This window comes from Gavialis gangeticus, unplaced genomic scaffold (genome assembly GCF_001723915.1).
Source record: "Gavialis gangeticus isolate Ggan-Ray unplaced genomic scaffold, GavGan_comp1, whole genome shotgun sequence".
NCBI lineage: Eukaryota > Metazoa > Chordata > Crocodylia > Gavialidae > Gavialis > Gavialis gangeticus.
The window spans coordinates 5,777,577-5,790,521 of NW_017729022.1; the positions used below are offsets into that span (position 1 = coordinate 5,777,577).

At 40.8% G+C, this 12,945-nt stretch overlaps 1 protein-coding gene across 1 annotated transcript in view; it reads right to left on the bottom strand.

Annotated features, from left to right (window-relative positions):
• ZNF277 (zinc finger protein 277) overlaps positions 1-9,831 on the bottom strand; it is a 93,672-nt gene extending 83,841 nt beyond the window's left edge. The window contains exon 1 of the mRNA XM_019514561.1: positions 9,738-9,831. Coding sequence (XP_019370106.1) covers positions 9,738-9,750 — 13 coding nt within the window. The 5' untranslated portion in view covers positions 9,751-9,831. The remainder of the gene's footprint in view (positions 1-9,737) is intronic.
• Positions 9,832-12,945: the final 3,114 nt, after the last annotated feature.

The window sequence follows — 12,945 nt, forward strand, 5'->3', positions numbered from 1 at the left end:
GGGGGGGGGGGGTGACAGCTGGTCAGGCCTTGGCAGGCTGCTGAGTATGATTGGGGAGGGCTTTAAATTTCCACCCTGGCCTGCAAGGACCCCAGCTGGGGTATGCCTGGAGGGGGAAGGGGAAAGCAGCCCTTGCAAAATCTGTCCCTTGGGGGAGCAGGGTGAGTGGCCAGACACTGGTCAGTGCAGTGCCTCAAGCAAAATGGGGCCAGGGAGTGGGATTGAACTCCCCCATCTCCCCTCTCCCCCATGCATGGGTACCCCAGCTGGGGTCTGCTTAGCTTTCTGCCCCACCAGCCATTTGCGTGGTGGGTGACATGGTCAGAGCTGGCTTTGCTCTGGTCATGCCCTCTGCCATGTGAGCTGCTAGCAGGGAAGCTGGGAAGACCTCAGCTAGGGTCCTCGTGCCCAAGAGGGGAGACAGGGAAGTTTAATTCCCATCCCTCCCCCTGAGCCTGCTGGCTGGCACCCCCACCCCCTCCACTCCATGAGGGAAAAGTCTGGCAGGGGCTGCTCCACCCTCACCAGGAAGACCAGGCTATGCCAGATGGGTTTCCCACCCCTAGCCCCTTGTCAGTCAGCCCTCACTGCTCCAGGTAGGGAGCAGAGGGGTGGGGCCAATCCTGCTCTGCTCAAGCAGACAGCACATCCCAGCCTATGACTGAAAAGCATGCTGGGATGCTGAGGGACTGTGGTTTAACTTGAACCAGGAAGGGGTTTGGGACAAAAGTTCCATAAACTGTTTAACCCAAGTCAGTTGAGTTTGATATACTACATTCAACCAGGTTTACCTTAAACCAGTTTTGGCCATTTTGCAATGGGTTTAATGTGCACAGAACTTCTATTCTGTTACAGGTTTAAACCAGTTTTTGATCACTTAAACTGGTTCATGTGTAACTTCTGTCTCTAGCCCATGAGGCTCTTGGCAGGAGGATTAAGGAGCTTGAAGCACAAGTGGTATTTCCAATTGATTCTTCCTATGGAAGGCAAGGGTCCAGGCAGACACCATCACATCCTGAAAACTAACGTATGGCTGAGATTTCTTGGGAGGAGGAATGCTAACAGGAGGTGGGATCCATCTGACGAGAACAGAGATAAAACATCTTTGGACATCATCTGGCTGACCTAGTAAGCAGAGCTTTACATTAGGTGCCACAGGGGACGGTGATTAAAACTCTCCAGCAACAGAGTTAACAATACAGAGGGGAAAGGACTTGATGAAGCAACTTAACTCTGGGAAAGGGTCAGAGAACTACAAGACTGCAACAAGGGGCATAAAAGGGAAGCGAGTAGGTCAAAATGCAAAATACATCCAATGCATGCATACAAATGAGATAAGCATGGAAAATAGAACAAGATGAGCTGGAAGATGCAGCCTGTGAAAAGAACTATGATCTGAATGGCAAATCAAGACCTGGTGGGACAGCTCTTATGACTGGAATGTCAACATCGAGGGTTATACTGTTTCAGAAGGACAGGGTTGGGAGAAAATGTGGTGGTGTTGCCTTGTATGTCAAACACACTTACACTTGGTTCCCTGGTTCAGGAGGAAAAAGACAGGAGAGCAGAATGCATTTGGGTGAAGATGAAAGGTGAAAGATGCAACACTGATGTAATGGTTGAGATTTATTATAGGGCACCAAATCAGGAAGAGGAGGTAGATGAGGCACTCTTCTAGCAGGTGACAAATCTATCCCAAAAACTATGGTACCGATGGGAAACTTCAATTTTCCAGCATCTGCTGGAAGAATAATACAGTCAAACATAAAATGTCAAGCCTATTTCTAACTTGTGTGGAGGCCAACTTCCCTTTCCGGAAAGTGGAAGATACATCTAGGAGATCATCTACCTTGGATCTTGTCCTGACCAACAGGGAAGAATTGGTGAAGGATGTGGAGGTGATGGGTGATTTGGGAGGAAGAGATCAGAATACAATAGAATTCCAGATCTGAGACAGGGAAAGCATGAGGTCAGCCAGATTAGGATGCTAGATTTCAAAAAGGCAGATTTTCTCTGACTCAAGAAGTTGATAAGCATGGTGCCATGGGAAGACAGACTTGAAGGTAAAGGCCTAGGAGGGCTGGGAGCTTCTAAGAGGCACAGTATGGGAGGCCCAACAAGAAACTCTCCTGACATGACGGAAACACAATAAGAATGGCAAGAGACCAATTTGGCTGCGCAAGGAGCTTCACAGAATCATAGGGCCAGAAGGGACCCCGAAGGATCATTGGGTCTAGCCCCCTGCATGAGCAGGAAAGACATCCGTCCAGTCTTCTCTTGAAAACCTCTGTGTAGACTATTGCACCACCTCTGGGGGCAGTTTGTTCCATAGTCTGGACAACCTAGTTGTGAAGAAGTTTTTCCTAATGTTCAGCCTGAAACTATCTCCCAGGAGTTTGTGGCCGTTGTTTCTAGTTTTCTCCAAGGGCACCCTGGTAAACAGGTGTGAAGCTTCTAAAATGACTCAAATGCAAAAGGAAAACACAGGCAATGGAAGAATGGACAGGTCACCAAGGAAGAGTACCAGGAAATAGTAAGAACCTGTAGGGACAATATCAGAAAGGCAAAGATAAAGAATGAACTGCACCTAGGCAAAGGACAACACGAAGAAGTTCTATAAGCATGTTGGCCAGAAAAGAAAGACCAAGGAAGCTGTGGGACCAAGTAAGCTATTAACAAGCCAGGGGGAACTTCAAACTGAAGATGCAAAGATGGAGCTACTTTGCCTCACACTTGACAAAAAAACTGGGCTCTGGGCAGCTGGCTGGTGGGCTGCAAACAGCTGCACTGGGTTCTGGAACCCCAGCATCAGCTCCATGGTGGTGGCAACTGCACGCGTGACTCAGGGCACAGGATGGGGAAGGGGTTGGGGCAGCGCAACCTCAACCCCTCCCCCATCATTTGCCAGGAGTCATGCGTGCAGCCACAGCCACCTGTGAGGACTGGGCTCCTTGCAGCTCCCCTGAAGTCTGCCCCTGGCATGCCAAGTCAAGATGTGGGCCAGGGTTGGGATGTTTTTGGCCAAAAACTTTGCTGACCCCTAGACTAGATGATCTCTGGAGGTCCCCTCCAGTCTGACTTCTCTATGATTCTGTGAGACCTAGGACCATAATAATCCTTCTCAGCTGTCTGTGTGCTGAGAATAGGGCTGGGATGACTCACAGATTAAGGCATCACTTGACCAACTTCTGGTTTATGGATGTTTGAAGTTGAGGGAGTGTCCTGCAACAGGTAGAGAAATCTGACAAACTGGAGCTGCCTTTTCAACCTGACCCACAACAAAACATTTTTTATTCTGCCATAGGGCCAAAATATGCCACAGTGAAGTCCAATTTAGAGAGCTGAGGATTTTAACAGCTGGCCTTGGAATAAGGGTGTTTCTCTTGTCTGGAATTAATAATGCTGTGGCATTAATTTTCCAAACAAATCATGTCTTAGTCCTCCATCACAGTGTATCTTGAAAACAGAGCACCAGTTTCAAAGACCCACCCATATCATATGAATTTTGGAAAGCAGAAGTTATTAAAACAGAAAATAGTTCCTGTACTCTGACAAAAATCAAGCCATATTCTTGATTTGTGGCATGAAGCCCATTTCTCAAACTTGTGCAGCTAATGGAAAAATTCCATTCTCTCTGTGTGTGCGGTTCTTACAGTAGTGTGAATCACACTGTAAAATGTGATAAGATACTTCAATTTTTTTTAAGATCCCTTAATGATTTAGCAATTAACAGTTGTGTTTGTGTCAAAGAAAAATTGTTTCAACTCAAAACTTCAGACTTAGAGAGCAGATTATATGACGATTTCCAAGTGCTTCAGCAAAATGCAGTTAACAAGCAAATGATATATCCAGATCAGAGGGAAGATCTCTAAAGAATATGAATAATATTTGTCCTGCAAAATTACTGCCTATTATACTGCCTAACCTTACAGTAAACTGAAATCTGGGACTCTGCCCTGTCTTTTTAGTACTAGTAAATTTACAAAAGATAATTTTAAACGTATTATTTTAATATGTTTAAATGTTTCTAATCATGGTATTGCAGAAACCCCAACTCTCCAGAAATGCACTAGGTAATATGGCTGAAAAAGACTGAAATAACACTAAATTCAATTTCCAAAATGCAATTTCCCTGTACTTTTGGCTTGTAAGTGTACAAATACACACTATAACATTACCAGTAGCAATACTACTTTTAGGATAGAACAATTATTCTAATGAGTATTAAGTAGTAACAAGGAGAAAACTTAGGTATAATTTACTTGGATTTCAGTCAATTCCCTGCTTCATTCACCAGCTCATTGCTTCATTGATTAAACAGAGCTGCATTTCCAGTTGGCTTTCTTTATATCTATCTTACCTTTCCAGCTCCCTGGAACAAGAGTACAATTTTAGTTGCAGCATGAAAATTTTTAGGCTTGTGAATCCTTAGAATCTTTGTTTCACAGCCTGAAAAAATCATTAAAATTTCTTTATAGGTAAGTAGTGCAACTCCTTTTCCTTAGCAAGTGCTGATTGTCACCAATGCCAATACAGCTAAAGAAGGTATTCTGTCAGCCAGTTAAATTGCATCTAGAATGGATACAGTACTGATTTATTTACTTCTGCATCTGCTGGAATCTCTTATTTTTTTAGGCATTTCTCCAATATACTGCAATAGAAAAGGAGATTGCAAAGATAATTTGCATGGTAGAGAGAGTTGCTTAATATGGACAGTGAGTTGCTTTAGTTATTTAAGAAAAGGAAATTTATGAGCATCAACAGCGTGGATTTGAAGGGGGGCAATTTGTGGAGTGCCACTGATAGGTTTTTTTTAAAAGTAATGCTCACACTATATATTAGCGAACTCCTGAAAAGAATTAGCAAACTCCTGAATAAATTTGCTGATATGTGATCAGGAGAGTAAATAAGACAACAAGGGAGAGAAATTAACTGTAGAATACTAAAACTAACAGCACAGGAAGCTACATTAGCTTACGCAAGTTGGTGCAGAAAAAGACAGCAGAAGGAAGCTAGGGATAGATTCCATGAGAAGTCAAAATACTGTTGGTTATTCATCTGTTGCAAAATACTAAGCAGGAGGATAAACAGGTATTGTTGAACAAAGCCCTGGCTCATGGGCCAAATCTAGCCCACAGGGCTGTCCAAGGGTCCAGAAATCTGGTGGCGGTGGAACAGGACAATTAATACTGGAATGGCTCCCCCACAGCCAAATTTCCAAGGGTCATGGGCCATATGACATGATCCCATGTGCAGGACCAGGCTAGTGCATGTAGGGCTGGGGTGATGACCTCATCCGGCACTCATGGGGCTGGCACTCCATGCATTAGATCGGGCCATGGGTTGAACCCTTAAAACTCACGTGGCCCGCAGGGCCAAAAGGTTGGACACCACCGTTGTACAGCTTTCAGCATGTTGAGAACAATTAAAATATAAACATCAGAATGATAGGACACACAAGGAGTGTAAATAAATCTACTGTAGCCATCTTTGTACCTTTGTGGTCCTCTTACTGTAAAAAAGGTAATAAGAGAGCTGTAAAACATAAAACTGAGGGCAAACAATGGAGACAGACTCGAAATCAAGCCACACACTAAGTCAGGACCCCCATACAATGAGTCCTGCAAGACTCACAAAGTGGAGAATTTCACAGTGGTACAGCTTCACATAATCACTTTGATAGTAGCTTTGCCTCTCCCTAGGTAGTGGTCAAAGAACATGGCTGTCCAATATTACAGACATCCCAAGACTTTCACTGAAAAGCTGTGTCTAGCCAGAAACCAAGGAAGTCCAGTTCCTTTCACGCTAATAGGCTTTTGTGGAATTCATTGTTGGTTGCAGCCATTTTGGGGGAAAAAAAACCTCCAGCACCCTCAAGCATTCATATACATTTTTAACTGTGAAAAGCAAATGGAAAGCAGATTTAAAAATCAAGCAGAACTGTGGTATTTTACAGCTCAGCTGAAGTGGTCTAAAAGTCACTAAGTAGGAGAGAATGAGACAGAAAGGAAAATGAAGAAGTGCACTCTGCTACAAAGAAAAAGATAAAATGAATACTACAAGTCTTTGGGCTGCATACTATTAAAAAAAGAGGATTACAGCTTAGTTAGATACTTTGGGGCAAGTAAGATCTAGTAGAACTACCTGCAGCAGTTACATAAATTTGTTTTCCTTACTGAAATATTTTAGAAGATGAACTGTTCTGAACCAAGTAAAAGAAATCATGAATTGTTCTGAACCAAGTAAGAGAAATCATGCATATAAAAGAAAAAATATATCCATATATGGTTACAGCCAGCTCTGTATAAGATATGCTAAGAAATTAATTCAGTGCGTGACAGAATGATCAGTGACTGATATACTAAACAGCGATCAGTTAATTTGATGGTTGATACCAGAGAGCTGAAAAAATGATGGGAAAAAAGGCAAAGATTCAGTACTCAAGAGAAATTCAGTTGCAAGAGTAAAGTCTAAGTACTGGGGACCCTAGCAGGCAGTCCAGCCTGGGCTAGTTGCTTAGGCAGCCACACTTGCCTTGGGTCTCTGGCCGACAAGCTTTCCCAGCTGGTTAATTGGCTGGCTTCCCGATTACCTGTTGGGAGCTCAGTCTTCCCATTTATTCCCAGCTGTAGCAACAGTTCTGACCCAGTCTGCTGTGACAAGTCTCCTGGCTCCTGAACCTGGTTTAATGGCTCTATCCTCAGACTTTGTCCTGTGGATTAACCCTCAGATTTGGTAACATGGCATCCGATTCCTGGACCCCGACCCTAGCGTATGTTGTAGATTCTGCTCCTGAATTTCTCTTCAGACCTGATAATTTGGTTCCTGGATTCCGACTCAGCCATCCCTCACTGACCTCACCATTAGGCTAGACCACCTACAGGCCAATCCCTTACAGCAAGCATTTTCTGGACACAGTCTTACAAACTGTTTTGCCTAGAAAATTTTATAAAAGCAAAATATGAAAAAGGAATAGAAAAACTTAGCAAGGATAAAGAATGATCCCTCTCAGTGACATCAAGTAACACTGCTCCTTCAATATGCTGAGTCTACTCCACCTTGACATGCTTAATCCACTGACAACAGATGTGCATACATATAGGGCTTAGCTTTGGGTCCCATGTCTGAGGGTGTGCTGCAGATAATTCTGATACAACTGAGGGCTTGGATAATGGCATGTTTATACAATGGAGTAAACAAGGGGTGGACACAATGTATAATCTTGTATAGTAGTATGCTGGGGGTAAAACAACTCTGGTGTAAAATTACACTGATATAAATGTTGTGTGTCTGCAGCTATTCCAGGATGGCCTTTTGCTCAAAGAAAACAGGCTGTTATGTGCTCACTCCCAGCTAGTTAGGAGGTGCAGTAATACTGCTTACGGAAAACCAGCTATCCCAAGAGAGCTGGCCATCTGTCCAATTCAGAGTCTGCTGTAACTTACATCACTGAACAAAACCAACATAAGTTGCATGGGTGTAAACACATTGTCTTTTTATATATATAAATTCAGGTGTCTGCAGTCATGCATTTTGGGAATGGAAACCATTGAGAACTTGCTCAGAGCCTAGAAAAACATTCACATTGCAACACACTGTTACAGGGCCTAACTCTTAAGCGCTCCCAGAGGAGATTCTAAGCTCTCTATACAATCCACATGGAGAGATGGGAATCTCAGAACAGGATCCACAATAACCTGCAAGCTGAGCAAGGAATGAGGAATATAGGGGTAAGAGGCATGGTTTAACCCTCAAGAGGATCTGACAGGATGCTGAGGCATCTATTCTCAGCAAGGGAGAAGCCATGTTTCAGCCTCAAGGCCCAGAACCCCAACGCATAGTTGGATACCTGAAAACTGTCAGATACCCAAAAACCAGAAACAGGGCAGCAGTCACTCCATTCTTTTAAAATGGGGACCAGAGGAAGTAGTAACGCCATATTCTTTCTCCTTACAAAAATCAGTGGGTGAGAGACTCTTCAATGCCTGTCAGCTCAAGGGGAAACAAACCTGGATATTTAACATCATCTCAGCAGAGTACCATAAGGACCAGTATATCACTTGTATGAGGGGAGGGGGGCAATCTACATCCTTCTTGTTAAAGCTGGACCACTTTGCAGGAAAGAATTAATGAATCATTGAGCCAAGGAGAGGGAGGATGACTCTCTAGCTCAGAGATCAGGAGATGGAAGAGACGTGATTTCTAGTCTAGTCTTACACATTTACCCAATGACCCAAATACAGCTGAAGATTCAAGTCTGGAAGAATGCAAATAAATTAAGACAGGGGGTGTTGTTAAACTGGTTTCTTACTCAACCACTTACAGGTTTAATGTAAATGGTTTGCATTTATGGTGCAGTAGTAAGGTTTTAGGTTGAAGACCACATTATGTTAATATAGATGCATACAGTATATATTTATAAACCCACTGTTGGGAACCCAAGTATAATGAAACAAAATAAGAACATCTGCTGGAATGTTAAGTGTCTTTCTAATTAAATTCAGCAGTTGAATGAATCAATTCATTAACAACAAGCCTAGTTTATTATCTCATTAATACAGCTGGTTAATATTATGAGGAGATTAGTAGGAGAACCTGAAACAACATTAAAACAAAAATGAATGCAACAAAAGATAGTCACGTAAATGATTCAAACCAACAAGCAAATGACTGCATTTCTACACAAGTCAAGAACTAAAGAAAGCATAACAACATTCTAAGACTCATTTACAAACAACAAGGAAACCTTGCACTACGCAATTTCAAGGCAACAAAAGTCTATGGAAAAAGCAAAAGCAGAAAAGCCATATTTTTTCCATGCAAGGAAACAAATTTGGGAAGATAGGAGATAGAACTGTTATTTTGAGCAAAAATACATTTTAGTGACTTGAGTTGAATTCCTGCAGTTAACTATAACTCAAAAGATAAACCTATATATTTAAAATTTCTGGAAATTAATACATTAAAAGCTTTACAGGAACTATTCAGTGACTTAAACAGGTTAGCAAAAAAATTGGTACTACATCTATGCTATGACAACTTTTCTGTGGCAGTCTTGGTATTACAGAACTTGTATATTGGCACAGTAGTGTTCTTTATGTTCTTATCCTTTAAAGAGATTTCCTATTCATTATAGGTTTGGGGTTTTTTGGTTTATAAAATTGAACAATTGGTAGTCTTCCAAAAAAAGAAGTTTTAAAACAAAACAATATAGAGAAAATGGGGAAACCTCCCCCATTATTCTCCACTGCTGTTGCAACAGAACATCCAAAAATATGCTCCCTTGGTGAAAAAGCGATGCAAATAAAATAATTTCCCAGTTCTCTATTTTAAAATGTTAAAATACTCCTATTAAGCTTGAATTATCATTCAGTTGGAGTGCATGAGAAGTTATTGGGACATTACTTTAGCTCCTTAACATGCCAGTGTTCCACAGCAATTAGGGAGCATGTGGACATTTTACAAGAGACAACATATCCCATAGTTTCTCCAAGATCAATCAGCTTCAACCCTCTGCAGTGTTTCACTGAATGCAAATTAATACTTCAGAAGATTACTTAATCCTACAGCTTAGGCATGTCAATATTGCAGAAATCATGTGCGTGCGCATGTGTCTCTATGTATGTCTGTGCGCACGTGATTTACCCCCCTCCCCCCAATACTTAGGTGGTAAACGCTACAGAATGAGACTTCATTCCAGTCATAATCAGACAGGTTTAAGAAGAGCAATAAGTTACCAAAGCCCAACATCTCAGGAAAGAGAGTTTCCAAAGAGCAGGTGTCTGTTAGGAGCTGGAACGAACAGAAATACAATTGTGTGTAATAGCCATATTTAACAGGGCTGCTCTGTCGGGAAGCTTAGGATGGTGCAGTTTCATTAGCATTAACAAGTGTTGCTATGGGTACCACAGTAGAGGCATCAGAGTACAAGTAAAAGGAAGAAGTAGGAAAATGATTAATAAAAATCCTAACTGTTGGAAGTAAATAAAATGAAACCCATGTCTTTGCCAATGAGACTATATTTAAAAAATAAATTCTATTATTGCCTTGTTTACTGACAGGCATAGACCCCAGCATGTCATTTTTCTTCTTCCTTAATCCCAGACCCCCCAGTATATTCCCCTGCAAAGACAAATATGTTTAGCAAAGCAAAAGACTAATGGTGAATACATACATGTTTAAATAAATTTGATCTAATCCTTGTAAAAACGATCACTCTGAATATACCTTAATCAATACAAAACAACATGCATTTTAGAGTATGATAAATACTTCTATCTAATGACAAGTTCTGTGGAAGTCAGGGATCCCCAACAATGCCCAATATCACGTAAATCCATTCTGTCAATCATTAGTGGTGTTAACAACAGGATTTGGCCACTCAAAAGGGAAAAGTAAACAATATTAAACCGTTATCAGCATTATCTTTATACAGCTGTAGTATTATTATTTTGTACAATAGGTTTATCCTGGATTTACGCCACTGTACCCGAGTAGAAAAGGGCTCATTTTTTTTAAACCCTAAACAATAGTATATAAAGAGAAATTCACGCTAGTAAAATTTAAAAGTATTTTATACAAACCCACCTGCTGCGTTTAAAATAAAGCATTCCTTCCCTGTTTTGCTAATTATCAAGGAGATTTTTGTTTAAAAACTGGCTCATTTCTTAGAACAAAAGTCATAATGCACAGTGGGCAATGATAACCCCTTCTGTGCGTACTATCTTGTTTTATCATAAACATGGAATCACCACCTCAGCTTAGGCAACAAAGGTGAAACCTATATTTTGGTTTCCACCTGCTGCAGGGAATTTCTTATTTTTAAGTAAGAACTTTAAAATATCCCTCAGATCAAGTACAATTAATTTAGACACCCCTTTTGCCTAGCATCTTGTTTTTGCCAATACGACTAGTGCCATAAGGCAGGTTTTGCTGTGTTCATCACTGATATTTCCTGCCAGCAGATTCAGGCTCGCCAGAACAGATTTTTACCTAGATCAGCTGCAATCACGTGGGCTCAGAGGCCCTTTTCTCAGTTTTCTTGTTGTTAGAATTTCTGACTGTTCCTTGGCCCTCCTGCAATCTCACTTTTGGTGTCCCCTCTTAACTTCTCTCTTCACTGTATCCAAAATTTCATTATCAAGATCTTACTTTTCTGTTTTTCCTATCACATCACTTCCATCTCCTCACATTGCTTCATTGGCTTCCCAGTCCTTACACCACCACATTCAGGTATTTAAGGTGCAGGCAGTAAACTTACATGACCCTGAACAAGGCTTCACCCAACCTCTCATTACCTCTTAACTCCTGCCCTTGCTTTCTTGAGGCCTCCAAGTTTTACTGCTTTATTGTTTGCTTCATTTCTTTTACACGCCGAGTAGTTAGAACACCAAGTGAACAGATCTCGCTCTTCTTCACACCCCGCTCTATAAAAGCCCTTTCTTCCAGTAACATTCTTCTTTGCCAACATCTGTTTATAGCCTTTCCTTTTCTGATCTGTCTTGCTTTTGTTTTCCTTCCCTACCTTAATGGACAGTTCAATAAACACTTTTGCACGCATATATGTTTGTAAAAAACTATGTAACTTTCCAGAAGTATATGTAATAAAACAAAATGACAGAATTATGGAAATAAGTATGGGGGTCACTGATCTTTCCTATGGATTTCTATTTTACTCTTCATCTTTTCCACTAGATAGCAGACAATCACAACGTCCATTAAGACAGACACTGGACTTCATTATGCCAGCCTATTTACATTTGATTCTGCATTATTAGGCCGACTTTTGACTAGAACAGGGATATACCAGGATTCCTCCAAATGCTACCACACCAGAGCCCTAGATCTAGGAGTCATAGGATCATAGGCAAGTAGGGCTGGAAGGGACCTCATGAGGTCATTTAGTCCAACTCCCCTCCCCTTCTCAAGGCAAGATTATCCCTGATTAAACCATCTCAGCCAAGTACTTGTCTAAACTGCTCTTGAAAATGTCTAGGGATGGAGATTCCTCAACCTTTCTAGGAAGCCTGTTTCAATGTTTAACAGCCCTCATAGTCAGAAAGTTCCCCCCAATCTCCAACAAACTTTCTTTGCTACAGTGTGAGGCCACTGCTCCCAATTATGTGCCCTACAGCAGTGGTCTCCAAACTTTTTTGATTGCGCATCCCACCAGTAAAAAATTTTTGAGCATCCACCTCCAATATATGTATATTTATTTATACGTTATATACATGTACTACTGTACTAATATATTATGTACATTATAAAACATATACAAAAATAAAAATTAAAAAAGGATGAGATAAAGATGAAATAAACAATATTTTTAAAATAATTTATTTTATTAACGGTACAAAAAACCTTTTTGCTTTCACTAAAAATATTAATAATAATTATTATTTTTAGTGAGAACAATGTGATTGAATACGCTTCATTATTTCTGAAAATCTTGGTTTAACACTTTGTGATACAGCAATTCAAAGGTCTGGTTCTAAGTTCAGTTTATTTCGATACCTGGTTTTAATGGCTGTCATAGCTGAAAAAAGATACCTCACAAAGATACGTAGATACAAACTGAAGAAGTGCATCGTTGGCTGCGCTTACTAAATCATGATACTCATTTTTCAATCCCATCCACCAATTATGCAAAGGATTTGTTGAAATTTGGCTAGTACATTTCCATCTTCCCTGATATCAATCAGTTGTTCTTGCAAACTAAACTCGGAAGGTGTTGCATTTTTATAGTTTAACAAATGGGTCAAAACCCACTGAAACTCTTTATTTGGAAAATTTTTAAACAGGTTAGAAAATTCTGGTTTCCAAGTTTTTTAAGTGTGCAGATATGAGAGTTTTTATAGGTTACACACTTGCATAGTTTTTAGCAACAACAACAACAATCACATAACGATGGAAACAATTCCAAACATCCGTTTTCAAAATGCTCTT